The sequence below is a fragment of the Phaseolus vulgaris genome, chromosome 3, assembly GCF_000499845.2.
Source record: "Phaseolus vulgaris cultivar G19833 chromosome 3, P. vulgaris v2.0, whole genome shotgun sequence".
Classification (NCBI taxonomy): domain Eukaryota; kingdom Viridiplantae; phylum Streptophyta; class Magnoliopsida; order Fabales; family Fabaceae; genus Phaseolus; species Phaseolus vulgaris.
In genome coordinates this window covers 5,408,188-5,429,984 of record NC_023757.2, presented here as the reverse complement: position 1 = coordinate 5,429,984, position 21,797 = coordinate 5,408,188, and the positions used below count along the sequence as shown (strand labels likewise).

The 21,797-nt window shown below is 30.4% G+C and overlaps 1 protein-coding gene across 1 annotated transcript; it reads left to right on the top strand.

Moving 5' to 3' along the window:
* Positions 1-7,178: 7,178 nt before the first annotated feature.
* On the top strand, positions 7,179-8,449 carry LOC137805778 (transcription factor MYB106-like). The gene is made up of 3 exons (XM_068605703.1): positions 7,179-7,324; positions 7,459-7,588; positions 7,687-8,449. The coding sequence occupies exons 1-3, from the start codon at positions 7,192-7,194 to the stop codon at positions 8,309-8,311; spliced, it is 888 nt and encodes a 295-aa protein (XP_068461804.1). The 5' UTR covers positions 7,179-7,191; the 3' UTR covers positions 8,312-8,449.
* The last annotated feature ends 13,348 nt before the right edge of the window (positions 8,450-21,797 follow it).

Below are 21,797 nucleotides of genomic sequence, written 5' to 3'. Positions count from 1 at the left end.
AGGAACAGGTTTGATTTGTTGAGTATAATTTCCTAAATATTGTGAATATACTAACTATTTTATTTTTTTTATGTGAATAATTTTTTTTAGTTTTTATTTTTTTTAATTTGAATATGTTTGTAAATATTTTGTTTTTCTTTTTAGATGTGAATAATTTTGTTTTTTTTGTTTTCTAGATTTTTTTATTATTTTATAAAGATTTTGTTTTTTTCTCTAGTTTTGAATACGTACAAAGTTTTTTTTTTAATGTGAATATGTTTGTTTTTTTTTTTTTAAAACTGTTATTTTTATGTTAATATTTTTTCTTTTAAGTTTTTTTTTTATTTGTTTACTTTATTTATTTTATTTGTATTTTGTTTTGTTATATTTTATTTTATTCTTTATTTTTTTTTTGTTTTATATTGTTTACGTAGTTTTTTTTACTGTAATTATTTTATTTTGTTTTGATTTTTGTTTTTATTATATTTTTATTTTATTTTGATTTGGATTTTGTTTGATCATATTTTATTTTTACGTTTAGCTTAAGTTGTTTATTTAGAGTTTACGTAATTCTTTATTTATTTATTATTTATTATTATTAGTTTCTGTTTTATTTTTGTTTCATTTTTTTAATAGTTTTTTATTTTATTTTATTTTATTTTTATTTTTATTTTTAGTTTTATTATTTTCTTTGATTTCATTCTTAGTTTTTATTTTACGCAAGTTGTTTTTCTATCTATGTATTCTGTTTTAGTTTTCTTAGTTAGTTATTTAATTTTGTTTATTTTGTATATTTTTAGTTTTTATATATTATTCTTGTTTTTATTTATTTTATTTTTCTTTTTGTTAAAAATTATAGTTTTATTATTTTATTTATTTTTTAGTTTTTATTTAAGTAAGTTTTTGTTTTTCTTGTTCTGTTTTTCATTTACTATTTATTTCTCTTGTTATTTTAAATTTTCTGTTTTTCTTTATTTCATTTTTTTTTTTAAAAAAAAAAACTATTTACTTGTTATACTAATCTTTGCTTGAGTTGTCTTATGATATTAAGAAAACAAGTTTTTATACAATTGAGAAGACAACCCAGAAGAATAGAAGTTAAAAATAAAGAAAAAAGAAGCAAGGAGAGAAGTTAGAAAAGACTGAGAGATGATGATGACGGGTACCTATCACCAGTTGAGGGAGAACATATGGTTTTAATAATGAAGTGGCTAGGAAATTCTGTCTAGCCAATCACTTCTATCAAATAAGCCCAACTGGTAAACCATGGAGAATTTCAAGGGAAACCCAACCTATGTTATGTATTTTGACCTGGGGACAGTTTTATTATTTAGGGGGCAGATCCAACAAATGAAGCAAAGACTGTAGATAAAGATTTTAACAAAAAGCTGGATAACTTCTTAAGAAGAGAGGATTGAGCAAAAATATGGTTTTATCTTTCTAATTCTCTTTTCTTTTTAGTTATTTGAATTTTGTCTTATTTTATCTATTTTATTTTTCGGTTATTTTGTTTTCTGTTTATTTGCTTATTTGTTTAGTTTGTTTATATTGCTTATTTTGAATAAATTTCCTGTTTTGTTAGTTTGTTAGTTTTAAGTCTTGAATTATCTTTCTTGAATAAACTTCAGTTTTAATTTGTTTGTTTTCTAGTTTATTTTTATTTTTTTTTTCAAATAAAAAAGAACTAGAATATTAATTTTGAATTGTGGAATAAAGAAGTTGTGTTTAAATATTAAATAGTGAGATGAATTAGACACAGGTTAGAAAAGAAAATATGATTGAATCCCTATTCAAATGTAGTTAAAATTATGATACATGAAAATTTAAGAGGATGATTGATTAGGACAGATAATGACAAGACAAAAAGGAATTAGACCAATTAAACCAAGTGAGTGTGTGAACCTTAAACAGTTTTGAGAGTTTTACTGATGAATTGACAGTTGTGGTTGCTTAATTTTTATTTTTGTTGCATCATAAAAGAGCATGAAGATGATTGAGCCATTTGTTTGTGTTAATTAGGAGCCAGGGCCAAAAAGCCAACCTTTATATTAGAATTCCATTTTTTTTATCCCCTTTGGGCCAAGAATTTTTTTGTTAAATATTGCACCTTAACCTTTATTGATATAATTTCCTACCCTTTAGCATGTTTAAGGAAGGAGAACATAGATGCAATACATATAGAAAAGGGAATGGTTGGTTCTGATTGTGAAAGTCAAAAAGTTGAAAATAGGAAGAATCTTGTCCTATTATTGAAAAAAAAAAGAGAAACAGAAGAAGAAAAAGAAATAAAAAAAAAAAGATAGAATTATTTTTTTTCATGAAAATCATGAAAAGAAAGAAAATGAGGAAAAATGTGACATCGAAAGAAAGTGGTAATTAGATAACATATATGTTCTCTATAATTGAATTGTAGATATGTTCTTCTTCTTTAAGATGTGCATTTTGTTATCTAAGAAAAACCAATATTTTTTGGAAGCCCAGCCTCATTACAACCCTGTAAAAGACCTCAAGATTCATGTTTCTAATATGTTTGTGATTTGAAGATGAAATGAAAAGCAACTGTGATTTGTTATGATTCAGTGAAAATAGAGAGAAACACTTACCCGTGAGCATATGAGAAGATATTCCTTGATGAATTTTCATTTATTTGTTTTGATTTTATCCTGGAAATTGATTGTGTCTATAATTTTCTATATTTGAAATTGGAAGCATCATAAGTTTCTAATTTGATCTGTTGTTTAGTGAATTAAGCTGTTTGATATTTAAATTCAAATATATTCATTTACTTTGCTTGAGGACAAGCAAGATTCTAAGTTGGGGAGAGTGATAAGTGTCTAATTTCAGTAATATTTCATATTAAAATATAGGCACTTATGAGGATTTATTGCTAATTTACATATAAAATAATCCCTAATTTATGAATTTATATCTTTTTACATTTTTTATGATCTTTATTTGAATAAGAGTATTTTATTCCCAAATTTGGTGTTAATTGCAGATTTCTAAGGAAGATTGGAGATTTGGATTAAAGATGAATGATTTGAGCCAAAAAGATAAAGATAGAAGGTCCCAGAATGAAAGAAAAAAAGAAAGAAAGATTGGGCCTTTTTATGTTTTATCATTTAGCCCATTAGCGCGACACAATAAACAACCTAACCCTAGAAAACTAGGATAAATAGAGGGTTAGAGGCTCAACCTTAGGGGGCCAGATTGAGAGGAAAACACCATAGAGTGAATTGTAACCCAATTGGGAGAATGGAAGGTGATAGAAGTATGCGTGGCTAATTCTACCCTTTGGGATTGGGAGTAATCTGCTCAAACTCTTATGTATTGAGGTGATATTTTATATATTAATATTCAGTTCTTGATTGATTATTGGTATTGTTGTTTTACTTTTAATTCTCCGTGACAAATTGAGAATCTTAAATCTGACCGGGAGGTATTTTTAGGGTTCGGACCTAAACAACAATACTTAACATATTTGAGTGCTAGGAATAGACTTGAAATGTTAATTGTTATTAAACGTCTGAGCTTCGTTCTAAGTTGTTCTTATAAGTATGCGAGGGATCGATAGTTAGGGAACATTCTTAAGGATTTTATATGCGAGGAATCGATATAAATGATTTTTATACGGGCATCAATTTCAATTAAAGAACTTAATATTAACATGCTAATCAAAATACATGAGAGTGAGAGAGATGAAACTTAATCCCAATTTTTCCAATTGAAGCAACTAATTCTTTGTTTGTTTTCTTATTGATCAGTGCCAACATAATCACTTCACACTCTTTTTTATTGTTCTGTTGTTATATTTAGCGAATATTGTACTCGATGATTCACTGTTCTTTGTGGGATCGATATCCGTCCTTAGGGACAATTATTACTTCTGACAAACGCGGTGCACTTGCCGTAAAAAGTCATCAATAGCTTACTGCTTCAGACGCAGACCATGGTTTAATATCTTCGAAGACGCTATTGAACCACTCCTTATTCAGTTTAACCAGCTCTTCCATTCTCACCTCTGCCATGGAAGATAATAAAACCAAATTGTCACCTATAAACTTCATGCTAAACATGGACATCCCTCCTTTAAGATATTCTTCTTGCAGCATTTTAAAGTTGAACTCATTGAACATGCGACTAACCATACTCTTCGTCAGCCATGAGGGGGACTGCGTCTTCGTCGTTATACTAGGACCCCTCCATTGATCATGTGTGGGGCTTTTTAATGCTTCCGCATAGGATTGCGTGCCATTTTCGTTCCTTTCGCCTGCCTTCCCCCTTTTCTCCCTCCAAACCTCCTTACTCTTTCTCTGAAAACGATGGTGACCAGTTCATCCACTTGTCTTAACTACATTCGACTGCACACCTCCTACTTTGCGTACACACCCATCCCTTCTATATCTTGGAAGATTAACATAAAGTTTCATTTTTCCAACATAACTTCTATCTAGCTCTCTCTCCAAGCTGACCGCATTTTCTATACCAAAAAATCTCACAAAACCGAATTTTCGGCCCCATCTATACCTTCTCCTTGATATGAACACTTCCTTGACTCTAGCCCATTTCTGAAAGAACTTCAGCATCTCGAACTCCCCGTGGCTATCCGGAAAGTTAGAGAAGAAGAAAGTTGTGAAGGAGTTGGCATAAGATAGGTTCTTTCGCATCCCAGATTTCCTCCCAGATTTCCTCCACGTCTCCATCTCTGCTACGATTAGACTGGAACTTTGATGTACTATTTATGAACATTTTTGAAGAATAAGAAAAGAAGGACCGAGAAGGGAAACGGGTATGGGAGTATTGAGTATAGGGACCTACCACTTTGATCGTGTTCACATATTCTTAAAGATGACAGATAACTATTTAAGGTTAAGGTTTTCATATAGGGTACAAGTATAGGTGAATTCCATTCGTTTGATCCATAAATTAAACAAACATACCATAGGCTGGCTGCACAATTTAGTTTAGTCTGCTTAATATTTTTGTTCATACATAGTTTAGCGTTAGAGCATCTAATTGTTCTTCATCATCTATTTCATTTTCTCTTGATTATATGGCTGAAAGAACTTTGAGAATATCCACACAAACACTTGAAGAAATTCCATATAGTATGCACCACCACGAGACCATCTAGAGTCTCAGAAGAATACATAAAGTTGAATGTGTTTCCTTTCTCATTACACGATGCAACAAAAAAAGATTGTACTACCTTCCACTTGGATCAATCCCTAGTTAGGAGAGCTTAAAAAGGATGTTCCTAGAAAAAATCTTCATTGCATCCAGAGTTACAACACTACAAGAAAAACGCGAATTACATACAGATTATTACATACGGATCAAAATCCGTATGTAAATATTGGCACCGTAAAATAAAATTAGCAGTGAATGGGATTCAAAGTCAGGTTCCTTCAGCAACCAAAGAAAATTTAACCACTACACCAAGCAAATTCTTTAGTTTTATTATGATTTTTATTATACTTATTATTATTAATAATACTAACAATATTAATAATATAATAATACTAACAATATTAATAATACTAATAATACTAACAATATTAATAATACTAATAATACTAACAATATTAATAATACTAATAATACTAACAATATTAATAATACTAATAATACTAACAATATTAATAATACTAACAATATTAATAATACTAACAATACTAACAATATTAATAATACTAACAATAATAATAATACTAACAATATTAATGATACTAACAATATTAACATATGAATCACATTTAATTTATCTATAATCAACTTGAATCTAAACATAATTTATTATATTATCTATTAGTATGAATCACATTTAATATATGTCATACTCATAGTCATCATATTACCTATTACATTAAAATCAACTATCATATTAATTATTATTTTACGATCATATTGACTTAATTAAGTTCATTAAAGGAAACATTTTAAGGATATTTCAATCCTTATACAAGAATCTCAAATCAGAAAAGAAGTATAAGATACAAGCACCTATATAGCCATCTAACAAAAACTTCACAACTACCTATAATAACCTATATTTGAAAATAAGATATCAAATAATTTTATATTAATATATATATAATATGAAAGTAAATTTAAATTTAACCATGAGTTTTAAAAAATTAATGATTAAATAAAGAAATATATTAATCAATATATATGTATTTATAGTATTAAAGTTATATTAATATTATATAATTTCTTCCTTTTTCTCTCTATCTATCTATATCCGGATAAAAGTAATATTACTCAAGTTAAATAAAACTACTATACACACACAATAAATATCTAAATGTATATTTATATCAAAATTAATATTAATAATATGAATATAATATTGATAATATGAATATAATATTAATAATATGAATATTAATACTAGTAATATTAATAATAATATTAATAAATATTAATAATAATATGAATAATATTAATAAATATTAATAATATTAATAATATTAATAATATAAATATAATTTATTTTATTTTTATTATTATTAATAATTATATTAATATGTATAAATTATATTAATATGTATAAATATAATAAAAATGATAATATGATAAAGAACTTGTTTGGTCTAGTGATTAATGTTTTCCTTGGTCAATTTGCAGTTTTCGTAATTTTATCTTTCAAACACGTAGGAAATGAAGGATGAACAGTAAAATTTCTTTCCTTGATTACGTTTAGTACACTGTTTATATGTACTTCTCCTTAAGGAAACAAAGTAAGTGAAACTTTACTCCTTCATTCCAACTTATCTTGTATTGTATTTCGTCGTAAGACCACCATTTATGTACTGCATTATTGGATCTGTCACAGCAACAGATTTACTTAAAACTTATAGTTTTAACTGTTTTGTAATTTGTAGGAATAAAGTTCTATAAAAATAAAGAAATATATAAATAAAAATTATAGAATAGATGTCAATTAAAACATTATAAACATGTAGATACTGTTTAAGAAAATTTTGAAGAATAAGAAAAGGACCGAAAAGGGAAACAGGTATGGGAGCATTGAGTATAGGGACCTACCACTTTGATCGTGTTACCATATTCTTAAAGATGACAGATAACTATTTAAGGTTATGGTTTTCATATAGGGTACACTATTTACACTTGTTACAAAACAATAATAATAACCTAGTACTATATATCCTTCTATATGTTACATGTTACAACAGCTTGGCATTAAAAATGGGAAGGAAGGCATGTTGTGAGAAGCTAGGGTTGAAGAAAGGACGATGGACACCAGAAGAAGACAAGAAGCTCCTCGACTACGTTGAAAAGCATGGCCATCGAAACTGGCGTTTAGTGCCTGCCAAAGCGGGTAATGTATACAACTTCTCTCTACCTTTTTTTTTGCTCAATCAATCCATGAGTGTGCATGTTCTTGATATTGAAGAATCAAGTCCAAATCCAGATTTTATTTGTTACATGTATACATGTATGATTCACATCTAGGTCTTGAAAGATGTGGAAAGAGTTGCAGATTGAGGTGGATTAACTATCTCAAACCTGATATAAAACGAGGAAACTTCAGCACGGAGGAAGACCACACCATTATTAAACTTCACGTTCTTCTTGGAAACAAGTGATGACCTTTTAGTTTCTTTTGGTTTTGATACTTTCGTGTTGATAAGTCAAATGAATTTCTGAGAAGCTAATGATGTTTCTCTATTGCATGCACAGATGGTCCATCATAGCAGCCCACCTGCCCCAAAGAACAGACAATGAGATCAAGAACTACTGGAAAACCAACATCAAGAAAAGACTCATCAGAATGAGCTTAGATCCCATTACCATTACCCACAAAACAATAAAACAGAACACATTTGAAGGCTGTGGTGATGGCCAAGACCAGTCCAAGGACACCATCAATATCACGCACGTGGCTCAGTGGGAGAGGGCCCGATTTGAAACTGAAGCCAGAGGATCTATGTTGCAAGTTGGATCTGGATCCTCAAATCTCTCTGGGCTAATCTTAAGCAAGATTCCAACTCAACCTTGTCTTTCATCACATTCAGTGTCCACCGAACACAAGAGAGTGCATAACATGTATGCCCTCGTGCTTACCACAAATCATGATTTTAGGTCATCTGTATCCACTTTGAGCATTCCCAAGCTTCCTGCAGTTTCTAATATTCCACAAATCACCAACACAGAAAGTTTACTTACATATAAGGCTGACAATAATGTCATGGAAGGCTGTGTTTCAAACTTACAAGATGATGACATTATGCTGGCTGTGGAAGCATTTAGAACAGCAAGGTCTGAGAGTATTGAAGAGCTGTTCAATGAATTTACTCCCGCGTAAAAGATCTAATATATTGATTTCTTTTAAAATATGTGTGTTTCAAACAAAATGTGTGACTTGTTATTAGAGGGATTTTCAGTTTCATATTGCAAATGTATGATTTGTAACTTCTTTTGTTTAAGTTTGTGTTTCACTCACCTGCTTATCATTATATATCTAATTTGCAATTTAATTTTTATTTACTGATTTGCTGATGGTTTTGTTATCAAGAAACAGATAATTATACTTTTAATAATTATACTTTTATTATAGTATTATAAGAAAATCATTAAATAAAAACTAATTTTATAAACAAAATATAATTAGTTATTATATTAACTAAATTAGATATTATTTTATAAACTAAAAAATTATGGTATTTACTGTCTCTATTATTAATAAAATATATAAATTAATTTTTAAATTATATATTTTAGATATCAATAAATCTTTTTAGTCTATAAAATAGTAAATAATTTAGTTAATATATCAACTAATTATTTTTTATTTTTAAAATTAATTTTTATTTAATAGTTCTCTTCAGAGTGTTACATGTAACTACCATCTTTGTATATATGCTTTGTTTGCATTGAAGTGATTTTTTTTATCAGAAAAAATAAATAAATAAATAAATATGGACCACTTAAAGGGTGATCCAACCTGTATATATATCAACTGACCTTGTCAAAACCGCCCAACGAAAGCACCTAAACATAACATTGCACACATAACATTTCAGTGTTTTCTTGGTGTCTGATGGTTGCTGATGGTTTGCAGCAAGAGCTGGGGCATTTTTGGATGGTATGTAGGGGATTAGAAGATGTAGTTTTTGTGGTCTATTCGCGGTAAGTTGCTGCGTTTTTTATTGATGCTTCCAATAGGAGTTTTTAGGCACGGTCTTGGCCTTTTGTTAGGCATTCTCACTGCAAGATGGACGTAGGCTTTCTTCTTGATGTTTTTTATGGTTGTGCTACCCTTGCCCTAGCTCAGAGGCCTAAAGTCTTAGAATGAGTGGTTTGGTTTTTAGTCTTTAAGAGTTTTCAGTCTTGTGATTTTGTATAAGGTATCCTTTTAATTTAATTTATTCATTGCTGATAAAACAAAAAATAACATTACACACAACCAAAACTAACATAGACTTTAAATCGACAGCAAACACGTCAACAGATCAAGACACCAATAAGAAAAAGGAAAAACAAGTAGAAGCAAAATAATAAGTGATCCAAGACTAAATCTTTAATTGAGCCAAAGAAAAGATTTCAAAGTGATCAATCGTTCCGCCCTTAAAAATGTAATTATTCCTCTGCCTCCAAATCTCGCCAATTATTGCAACCCAAACAACAGGAGGAACAATCAATTGTAACCCCACGTCTAACCAGATTAGTCTTAAAAGCAATCAAACTACCCACACCCTCTAAGCAGTAAAGAGAGCAAAAGGTAACGCTTTAATCTTCCAAAAATCTTCGAATAAGGGCGAACTTTCACTTATGCAAGACTTCCATAAAATACCGTAGACCGAACTGACTGAGTACCCCGAATTTGCATCAACCTTCCATACCCAGCTAACATCCTTACTCAAGACAAGATGCGAGCCTTGAAGTTCCTGCAAAAGCTGAAATTCCTAAGTCGTTTCCTAATCGAACAAGTGTCTTCTCCCCTTAACAACCCAATTCCAAGAGTCAGAGGCCCACTCCCCAAAACAATCCAAGCAAGCTCCATTACATCCGAGTAAATACTATCCACTCGGATTTAAAAAAAGAACAAAATTTTCGTTTGCATCCATTCATTTGTTAAGAGTGAAAAGCGATCATTTGCGGAAGAAGAATAAAAACAATCCTATGTGTGAAGCAAATAAAACTAAAAAAAAAATATAATATTATTAAAAACTCAAAATTACCCTTAATTGTGATTTTATAGATATAAAATAACACTTTATATATATTACAATAATAATAAATTATAAACAATAATAACAAATATAAATATAAATTACATATTTAATAATAATTAAAATAAATTTATAAAATAATAATATCAAATTAATTTTAATTTTGATTTGATTTTATGAAAATATTTTTTTATATGTATTAATAATAAAAATAAAATTATTAAATAAAAATAAATATTTTTTACATCAAATATTTTAATTAACTCAAATCTACAAAAAAATATCTCATATTTTATTATTCAAATATTTTTAAAGATAAGGATAAAATTGTAAACTTACACATTAAAAAAAAAAATCTTTTACAACCATCATATTACTCACAAACTTCAATAAATTTTCTTCACACTTTCCTCTTAAATCACTTCAAATCCACTCTCTTAAATCACTATAACATACTTTAATCCAAACAACCCCATTTTCTTTACACTTTCCTCTCAAATCACTTCAAATCCACTCTCTTAAATTCTCTCCCAAATCCAAACACAACAATAGTATTTAGCCACTTCCATGGAAAACCATGCAATGAAAAGAGATGTATGTATGCATTGTTTTAAGGAAAATGTTATGTATACACTTTTTAACCTTCCTCCATCTTTAAGATAAATAATAAAATAATAATATTTTTATTTTCATAGTTAATTATCTTAAATTATTTTATATTTTAAAATATAAAAAAAAATATCATATCATTATAATGTTAGGTATAGTTAACAAATGTTGGTGTTTATGAATCATAATGTTGGTATAGTTAACAAAGGCTGATGGGTGGTCCTATGGAAGATGAACGTAAAGACAAAAACAAAGACATTTGGGGTAAAAGATAAAATTGTTGTGGAAAAATGGCAAAGAAGCGGTTGAACTGCATAACAATGATCAATATTTTGATCTAATACTTATGGATAAAGACATGTATGTCATGAATGGAATTGAGGTGTCGCTTTATCTATGTTGTATGGAAGCTTAGTGTCAAGACCACATGAAGACAGATTATGTAAGGAAAATAGTTATAAAGGATGCTTTAACTAGAGGTTTTTTGGGGGAACCATGAAGTGTTGCAGAAGTAGGAGAAAACATGTTTACGTGAGAAGGGAGTTGTGTGAATCATGGTAGTGACAGTAGAATAATGATTTAAAAAAGCAGTCCTAATGGTGGATCATATTCAAAGGGAATCTGGGTCTTACAATGTTGCTATATTCTACTTGTGTAGGTTGTGTTGGTTATTTTTGTTTGTTATGTTTATGTTTGACTCCCTCTTGTCTAAGGGTTGGAACACCCTCAAATGCTTCCTTTAATTTAATTAATTCATTGTTGATAAAAAATCCTAAAGATAGTATACGACAAATTTTATTCTTGTATTAAATATAATTTTTTTTTTATCAGCAAGAAACAAATAAATAAAAATGAACTACTTTAGGGGTGGTCCAACCCATATACAGAGCACAAAATATAAGTCCCATCATCCCTTGTAAACAACCTAACCTTTTAAAATAAAGAACAACAGACACCCCAACCGAAGAAGTACCTCTTATAAAAGCTCACTTAATAGAAAACATACAAGCCACAGGATTAATACACCACTTAGTAAAACTAGCAGAAAGTGAACAGTTTTGAAAAGTCGATCACCCCTCCTTGAAAAATATGTTTGTTCATGTGCTTCCATAATTCACTAACTACAACAACCCAAACACAATTCCAAACGCCATTTACCTGGACAAGAGCGTTTAGCAAATTAAAATGCAGGAAGTGAGCAGTTGGATCAACATGATCAACCGACGCAATCCCTAACCATGCATAACACTTATTCCAAACTAACCAAACACTCCTGCAATAAAAAAAACATGTGTTTTGTCGACTTCACTGCCATGCTGCCCTAAATATAACAATAAAAATATATTATTTATGTAATAGTTTTTTTTTTAAATGCATTACTTTTATTCATAACTCTTTTCTCTAACTTGTGGAGAAAAAAAAGGAGATATTATTAGTATAATATATATTTATTGGAATCAAAAGATTATTTGCATTAAAAGAACACAGTAAACCCTAATTTATTGGTTTTTTTCCCTTGTGAAGAGAGGAGTAATTTGAATAGCCATTTGAACATTAGGATTGCATGCTCAAGTCTTACTAGAATAATTACCTCTTAACTCAAATAGTGTCTTATTTGAAATTTGAATTTCGCCACGGATTTGAATTTAAAAGGTATCTCAATGGTTAATGGAATAAAATATATTTAACTTCAACTCGTTAGCAATGTGAAACTATTCGATGAAACAAAATACATAACAACAAAATTAAAATTTTCACATGAAAGTGCATATTAATTAACTATTAAATCACTAAATTGATATCAAAACTGAAAATTTTAAAACTACTCTAACGCATGTTACGTGTGACTGAAAATGATAACACGGGACAAGGAAAATTGTTAAGACATGATTTTTTTTCTTTGTATATGTAAAAGTGAAAAGAAATAAAAACATTCACCTAAAATAGAAAAAGGGTCTTACAGTTATAATCAACTTTATTAATAAATAAATTTTAAATTTATTTATAAAATTTAATTTATAAAATTTATATTCATTTATAAAAGATTTTTATAAATATAAGTTTTCAGTGTAAAATGAAGCTGACAAGTTTCGGATGGTATGCTATTAATTGAGAAGTAAATGAAAACAGTGGACGGCCAAAAAACTAAACAGAAAAGAGTGTCATGCATGCTGTTTATTAGCACAGTACGATGTGGAAACATGTATGAAATGTCTTGATCAATGTCAAAAAATTTCTAAACTAATTTATAAATTTTTTAATAATAAAAATGTTAATAGTTAAATAAATATTAATTTATAAATTTTTAATAATAAAAATTATTTTATATATTAGTAACTTTTTTTTTCAGAAAAAATTAATTAAATTAAATTGAAGACATTTTAGAAATGTTCTAATCGTTATACAATAAACCAAAATCAAAACCTTCCAACTAGTTTAAACTAACAGACTTAACAATACAGCCTAGACTTAAAAAACAAAAAAAAACTCTACCAGAGTCAAGGCAAAGTCTTCTCTCAACATAATACCCACAAACCACCCTTGAAGATGAGTACAGTGTACACGCCAATGCGCACTTTTGGTTTAGGGTTTAGGGTAAATTTTTTAATAAATTAATTAATTTTTATCTTTAAAATTTTATTTTAATATAAATTATTAAGTTTAATTATTTAATATAAATTACAATTAAATGTAATAATTTTAAATAAATATTTCAATATAAATTAATATAAATAGTCTTATTTTGCATTAAACTGTAAAACTAACAATGATATACTCATAAGTAAATGTAAACAGGTAAATAAAGGTATTTATGTGATTGTGAGGGTATCTTAATTGTGTCTAAAGTTTTCTATTTATGCGATTCTGAACTACACATGAATAGGTGTAAACTGAAACAAAATCTGGACCCAGAAAAAATTATTACATCTCAAATGAATAAGTATAAAACCATCAGTTCAAATAGTTACACTTTCCATGTATAGTTTTTAACTGAAAAAAAGTTTTTATACAATATTTATTACAACTATAATTTTTTACAAAAAAAAGAATATTAATCTATGTTAACAACCAAGTTAAAAATGTTTAGAAAATACAATAAATCTATAAAAACATGAACTAAGGAAACCACTGAAAAAGCATTAACATTAAAGGACCCAAACAAGTATGGTTCCTAAATAAAAAAAATTACTCTTGTGAATATGCTTAATCCATCTAAACTCTAAACCCTAAACCAATTTATGATTTAGGAGTGTTTTCCATATTAGTAGAATCCATAAGTAATATTTTGAAAAAAATTGATTATGAATTACATAATTCAAAAGCTTTTCCTGAAATTAAAACATATTTTTGTAAAAAATACATTATAGATTATATAATGTCGAAGCCTTTTTCGAATCTATGAACAACTCTGATTATATAATTTGAAATGTATTTTTTTCAAACTGTAATCTAAATTACATAATCTGAAAGTCTTTTCTAAATCTGAAAATATATTTCGGATTATGTAATCCAAAATATGTTAAAAAAAACAAAAAAAGTTATGACCATGTTCCAATCAATGACAAATCAATTGCAAAAAAAAATATTACAAACAACCTAAAGAACCACAAAAAAACCTTGAACAAGCATAAATGGGGTGTTGGGGTGCCTAGGTTCTTCGATTTTCTATGAGGAAGGAAGAAGGTGAAATATGTGGAATTTAAGAATTTTTTTTAATTTTTTTATTAAAGAATAAAAATGTATTTTTATATTAAGTATGAGTACCAAGTTCAAGAAGAAGAAGCCTTCACGGGAGCTTCTATAAGTTTATTTCTCACATGGTCAAGCAATTTTAAAAAATAAAATTATCATATTCTTCCTCACAAATGTTATTCCTACTTTCTCCCTAATTTTGTGATGTTATTGCAACATAACTATTGGAAGGTATTTTACAAAGCTTAGTCAATCCAAAAACCATATGTTACAACTTCAATCAAAATATAATTTCTTATCTACAAAACAACTTTTGGATTTGCCAATCTGAGAACTAATTCAATCACTAGACTCTTCTTACCGAATTCGGAACAAACTTTTGATTACATATTTCATAACCAATTTGAATATTTTTTGTAACTTTCGGATTGACCAATCTAGTACTCTCCCAAATTTGGATACAAATTATAGATTAGTAATCCAAAAATAACATTCTTTATGCATTATGTAATTGAAAAGTTTATTCATAACAGTGTTCCAATTTAGCCAATTTAAAAAGTACAAAAATACTCAAATTGGTTATGGATTCAATGGTCCAAATATATACCGAATTACACAATCCAAAATACACACATAAACACATCATAAACAAGAGAGAAACAAAAAAATCCACCATAAAACAATCACCTCTAACTACCACCAATGTAACTCAACAACACCACAACGAACATCGCCTTCAACACTCTCTTCACACACCAGCACACCTCAAAAACCCAAACTTCTAATAACTTTTTACATAAAAGATATTTGTGGAACTATAAAACTTAACTTATGCAGTGCCCCAATAACATAATGGGGCGCACAAAGAAGTGGCCCTTACCTAATTAAGACCCTTGTGACCACTCTTGGCTCACTTTTTCAATGATTCAGGTCTTGATAATTATTAAGCACGCAACGGTTTTGATAATCTCTATTTCATGAAGTCAGCTTGAAACTTGCAATAGGCCTATGTTGAGTTAAAAGAATTAAAGCAAAACAATAAATTGTGGGTGCAATGGCTACTAATGAGTAGTCCAGAATACTTCGGGTTATGCTAAATATGAGGTGAATTTGTGATGGTTTGTTACAGGGAGTTTGGTTTATGGGGATGGGGTGGAGATGCTGGATGTGCCCTAAGGGAGATGGGGCCATGAGAACATATAAAAAACGTCCCCATTTGAGCACTGCAACTTATGAAGATCAGCTAATAACATTGGATATGGGTCTGTTGAGATGGTTATTATATTTGTGAAGCTGGAACAGTTATTGAGAGGAGCAGCTGGAGATGTTGTTTCTGTATTGTTGACCCTCCTTTGCTTGCTCCTGATTTGGTCCTTCTAAGGAAAGGCATCCTTGTTAAATTCATTAGCTGTTGGTGCTGTTTTTTGGTGCTGTTGAGGCTTTGGCTTGGTTTTTTTCTGGTTTTTCTTTGTTGTCTTAGTAGGTTCACTTATCCCTGGCTGGTGATGGTTTCTTTATGCGTTAACTTTGAGAAAAAAAATATATCAAAAGGCTTTAAAAGATTAAATTAAAATTCTTAATTCAATTTCTACTTACATTATAACACATTTTCCAAGAGTCCTTGTTAACAATATTAGTGCTTACTAGATGAGCAAGATCATCTTCATTTCTATGGCTTTTTTTTCATCGAAAGACCTTATCTAATGAACTGTTTTGCAACAGCATGGAATTATGGGCTTCGTATTTGTGCATTAACCAAACCTATCCACACATTTTACCCCTTTATTAATACGTCAGTATTAACTAATATTGATAACGACAAAAGAATCAACCCATCATACCTCAAAATAATTTAGAGCCAGTTTCATATCGGTAATATGGTATACTCCAAAACAAATCTAAAGAAAAATGATTTCAACCTTAAAACCAAAACATTTTTCAGGTAATGATTTGATCTAGTGATGCTTTTGTTTATTCAAAAATCCAACCCATCAACAATACCTGCAACAATTCTCTGTCCACAACAACCTCATTAACAGCATGAGTTTCTTTTTTAGTGTCGTCCTTTTCTTCTTTCAACTGAGCATCGGCCTTGGATTCTTGCAACATAAGATGACCATTTTAAAAAGGCCCACAGGCAACCTGTTCTGATATTTGCAGACATCTTCCAAAAACCCTAAACCCAATTACAGATACCATTACCACAGATCTAGATGTTTCAAAACCTAAAGTAATCAGTAACAAATAATAGGGCTGAGGGGTAAAAAGGCAGGTTGTGTATAAGCATGTTCCCAAAAACAGCTCGTATTAATTAATCCCATAAAAGAGAAAATCATATAAAGTTTATAAAATCACGATAGAGTTTTAACAAAATAAATTAATAAACTGAATTTTATCTAATCATATGCATATCTCTCTGTATGCCAATTTAGTTTGCAATGTACAATAATTGACTTCCTTTAAGTTAGGGTAATAAATATCAACCACCTCATACTGCATTCCAGATCTAACAAAAATATTTAGAGCTTTAGTATCACAGTATTAAGGCATGATTCTTATATTAGTGCAACACAAGATATAAAACAGAAAAAACATAGACGACAATTCAGTGGTGAACAACATACTTTAGCATTCCAAACTGTATTTCCTGGTTCTGAATTTGGAGATTGTCCCAGCAAAAGCTTGCTGGTGAACTCTAGGCTCAGTAGCACTGTCTTCTTCAACATACTCGTGCTCAAAACTGCTCAAACACATTGTTGGTTTTCCTTTTAATTTTTCAAATGCAATGAGTTACCAAATACATGTCAGAAAATGCAGAAATGATTATATTCTGGTTCTAGATTGATGGTTTTCTGGTTTTTGGGTTGCGTGGTTTAGAGTAATTTGATTGATCTTAAGGTAGTTTAATTAGTATTTTGTTAGTTCACTTTAATTAGTGAGTTGGATAAGGGTTGATTCACCTAAAGTAAACTATATTTATTTATTATTTAAATAATGGCGTCACAAAAATGTAATGTTATTATTATAGGTTAAATCGACTCTAGCGTGATGTAAACAGATAATTTTATTTTAAAGTTAAAAAAAGTAAATTATTTTTAAATTTAATTTGTGTATATTGAATAACAGCAATCACTTAAGGTGATTCAACCATTATACATATCTAAAAAATATGAGACAAATTCACTGGTCTCCCAAACCAAGACAAACAAATCTACCACTATAAAATCTGTATAGCCCGTACAATTTCAAAACTAACCCGTACAAATTCAAAACTAACCCGTACAAATTCAAAACTAACCCGTACAAATTCAAATCTAACTCGTACAAACTCAAAACAAAACCCAATACAATCTCTTTGCAACCACAACAAGGGGCAAAAAGAACACCAGAAGCTTAGAACAACAAACAACCCAACCGAAGGAGTAACTCTTATAAAAGCTCACTTTATTGAAAACATACAAGCCCTAGGATCAATGCACCAGAGTAAGTAAAACTAGCAGAAACAATTTTAGAAGTTACCAAGATCAAGCCTTTAATTGTGCCAAAGTGAACACTTCTGAAGGATCGATCACCCCTCGTTGGAAACTATGTTTATTCCTGTGCTTCCATAATTCACTAACTACAGCAATCCAAATACAATTCCAAACTACATTAACCTGGACAGGAGCATTTAGCAAATTAAAATGCAAGAAGTGAGTTGTTGGGACAACATGGTCAATCGACGCAATCCCTAACCATGTATAGCACTGATTCCAAACTAACCAAGCAATCCTACAATAAAAAAACATGTGTTTTGTCGACTCCACATCCATCCTGCAAAAACTACATAGATTGGTATCCACCAAAACCCCACGCCTCTCCAAGTTAGCTTTTGTGGCAATCGAATTAATCAACACCCTCCAAGCGATAATTTGTGCTGAGGTCAAAGCAGTAGTCTTCCAGAGAAAGACAAACACACTTTTTCCCTCAACAGGGCCTCTTAAAAGAGCACAAGCAGATTTTACTGAGAAACCACTATCCTTACCAGCCTTCCAATCAATTTAATTTGTGTATAATGTATACATCAATTAATCATACGCTCACATTGGTGCTTGTTAACTTTTTAATAAATAAGAATATTTTTGTATTGGTGTTACATTAGGACCGACTTAATCGATGCTAATATTAAACACAAATTAAATTGATTTATTTAACTTTAAGTTGAAAAGTTAATTATATTTAATTTTTTTAATAAGTAAAAATATTTGTATTATTTAGTCATAATAGTGTCGGCTTAACTAATACTATTTTAAAAAAATAAGCTTAGTATCGATGTAGACCAATACAATCTCTTTGCATATCTTTCTTTTTTTCCCTGGCATCATTTATTTTTTATAATTGTCACTTTAAACTACTTTTACTTAAGTAAAAATGAATATGATATTAATCTTTATGGAATTATAATTCTATAGTGTATTAAACTTTGTTCTAGAATTTTAATTTTAGAAGTGAAATATTTAGTTAGTTGTTAATTACATTTTAATAAAAGTTTTATGCTATGTTAGTTATTGTTACTTTTAGAATAGAAATATCATGTTTGGATTGAGTCCGGGGGTGTTCGACCCTCGGCAAATGTGTGAGATTGAAGAGAATACTAATTATTAGAAAATCCTAACTATATTCCAGAATATATAATGGATCGAAGTTGGATTAATGTTGTTCGTATAAGTGATGAGTACGAAAGGGGAGTAGAGGAATTTATACAATTTGCGCAGCGTAACGCGATTATTAGTGGTCATGATGGAGCAAAGATCAGGTGTCCGTGCGTTAACTGTTTGAATGGAAGGATACTGGATGTGAATATCATGAGGGAACACCTGCTATGTGATGGGTTTCTTCGATCTTATACAACTTGGACATGGCATGGTGAATTATTAAATTTACCACGTGTTTCCGTAACTGAAGAATATGTGGGTTCTACCATGGATGAAGCAGTACACGATGATGGAGATGATGATCGATTGGAGGACATGATTCGTGATGTGGGAGCTGAGTGTTTTGCAAAAGCGCATGGATATGAAAGTATGTCAAAAGATGCAGAGACTCCTTTGTATCCTGGATCAACTAACTTCACACGGTTGTCGGCGGTGTTAAGATTGATGAATTTGAAGGCAATAAACGGATGGACTGATAAAAGCTTCACGGAATTGCTCCAGCTGTTGAAGGATATGCTTCCAGAGGGAAATAGTCTACCTAATCGTAATTACGAGGCAAAAAAGATTCTTTGTCCAATGGGTATGGAGTACAAAAAGATACATGCATGTCCTAATGATTGTATATTATACCGGAAAGATTTTGAATTGTTGAAAAGTTGTCCGAGGTGTGGGTTATCACGTTATAAGTTGAAACAAAAAGATGATGATTCTATTAATGACATGGAAAAGCATGGACCCCCAATGAAGGTTATGTGGTATCTTCCCATCATTCCAGGGATGAAGCGTTTGTTTGCAAACCCAGACGATGCTAAGAATCTTAGATGGCATGCAGATGAGAGGAAATGCGATGGCATGTACCGACAGCCAGCTGATTCTATTCAATGGAAGAAATTTGATGATGACTTTCCAGAATTTGGTAAAGAATCAAGAAATATCCGACTTGGTTTAGCTACAGACGGAATGAATCCGTTTGGTAATATGAGTACAAATCACAGTTCATGGCCTGTATTACTAGTTATTTACAACTTACCTCCTGGATTGTGCATGAAGCGAAAATACATGATGTTGTCTATGATGATATCCGGTCCGAAACAACCAGGGAATGATATTGATGTTTATCTAAGTCCCCTAATTGAAGATTTGAAGTTAATGTGGGACCAGGGTGTCGAAGTATTTGACGGATTTGCTAATGAAACTTTCAAGCTTCATGCCATGTTATTTTGCACCATCAATGACTTTCCGGCATATGGTAACTTATCAGGTTATAGTGTTAAGGGTCACAAAGCGTGTCCAATATGCGAAGAAGACACTGCTTCTCAACAATTGAAACATGGAAGGAAAACAGTATATCTTCGGCATCGGAGGTTTCTTAGAAGTCATCATCCTTACCGGAGGTTGAAAAAAGCCTTTAATGGACACCAAGAGGGTAGTGGTCCACCAACTCCATTAACCGGTGTTGAGGTTTACGAAAAGGTAAATAACATAGACCACACCTTCGGCAAGTCCAAAAAAAAGTCATCTGTGACAAATATTTGGAAGAAGAAATCAATCTTCTTTGATCTTCCGTACTAGTCGAGGTTAGAAGTCAGACATTGTATAGATGTAATGCATGTTGAGAAGAATGTGTGTGATAGCTTAATTGGTACACTTCTTAACATTAACGGGAAGACGAAGGATGGTCTAAATGCTCGTTTAGATTTGATTGAGATGAACATACGCGGCGAGTTGGCACCCATACAAATGGGTAAGCGTACATATTTGCCCCCAGCCTGTTACACAATGTCAAAAGATGAAAAAATTAGTTTTTGTCAATGTCTAAAGGGTGTGAAAGTGCCACAAGGACATTCCTCAAATGTGAAGAGTCTAGTGTCAATGCAAGATTTGAAGTTAATTGGGTTGAAGTCTCATGATTGTCACATCTTGATACAACAATTGTTGCCGGTAGCTATCCGTGGGATCTTACCAAAAAATGTTAGACACACCATAACCCGTTTGTGCTCATTCTTCTCTTCCATCTGTTGTAAAGTCATTGATCCCTCAAAACTAGATGAACTTCAAAATGAAATTGTTGTTATCTTGTGTGAATTGGAAATGTTTTTTCCTCCGTCTTTTTTTGACATCATGGTTCATCTAGTGGTGCATCTGGTAAGAGAGGTTAGATTGTGTGGACCAGTGTACTTAAGATGGATGTATCCTGTTGAGCGGTATATGAAATTTTTGAAAGGTTATGTGAAAAATCATTATCGTCCAGAGGCTTCAATGATTGAAAGGTACATAGCTGAAGAAAGTATTGAATTTTGTTCAGAGTACATGACAAAAGCAAATTCAATAGGTGTTCCAGCTAATTCATGGCACCACAGGCGTTCTACAAGTAAATGTTTACGTGGTGTGAATATTGTAAGCAAATCTCGATCAGAAGTCTTGCAAGCACATTTGTACATATTGAATAACACAGATGAAGTTGTACCTTACATAGAAGCTCATAAAGCCATTGTGAAGGCAAATAACCCAAGACAAGCAGAGAAATGGGTCTTGATGGAACATAATAGAACTTTCATGCCTTGGTTTAAAGATGAGGTGTTCAAGGATTCAACGGCATCAGAGACCTTGACTTGGTTGGCTG

What these genes read in the sequence shown, in the direction of transcription:
- LOC137805778 (XM_068605703.1), top strand. Translation starts at nt 7,192, where the DNA reads ATGGGAAGGAAGGCATGTTGTGAGAAGCTAGGGTTGAAGAAAGGACGA. An exon ending in TTTAGTGCCTGCCAAAGCGG is followed by an intron (nt 7,325 to 7,458) that starts GTAATGTATACA and finishes ATTCACATCTAG; the next exon opens with GTCTTGAAAGATGTGGAAAG. An exon ending in CACGTTCTTCTTGGAAACAA is followed by an intron (nt 7,589 to 7,686) that starts GTGATGACCTTT and finishes TTGCATGCACAG; the next exon opens with ATGGTCCATCATAGCAGCCC.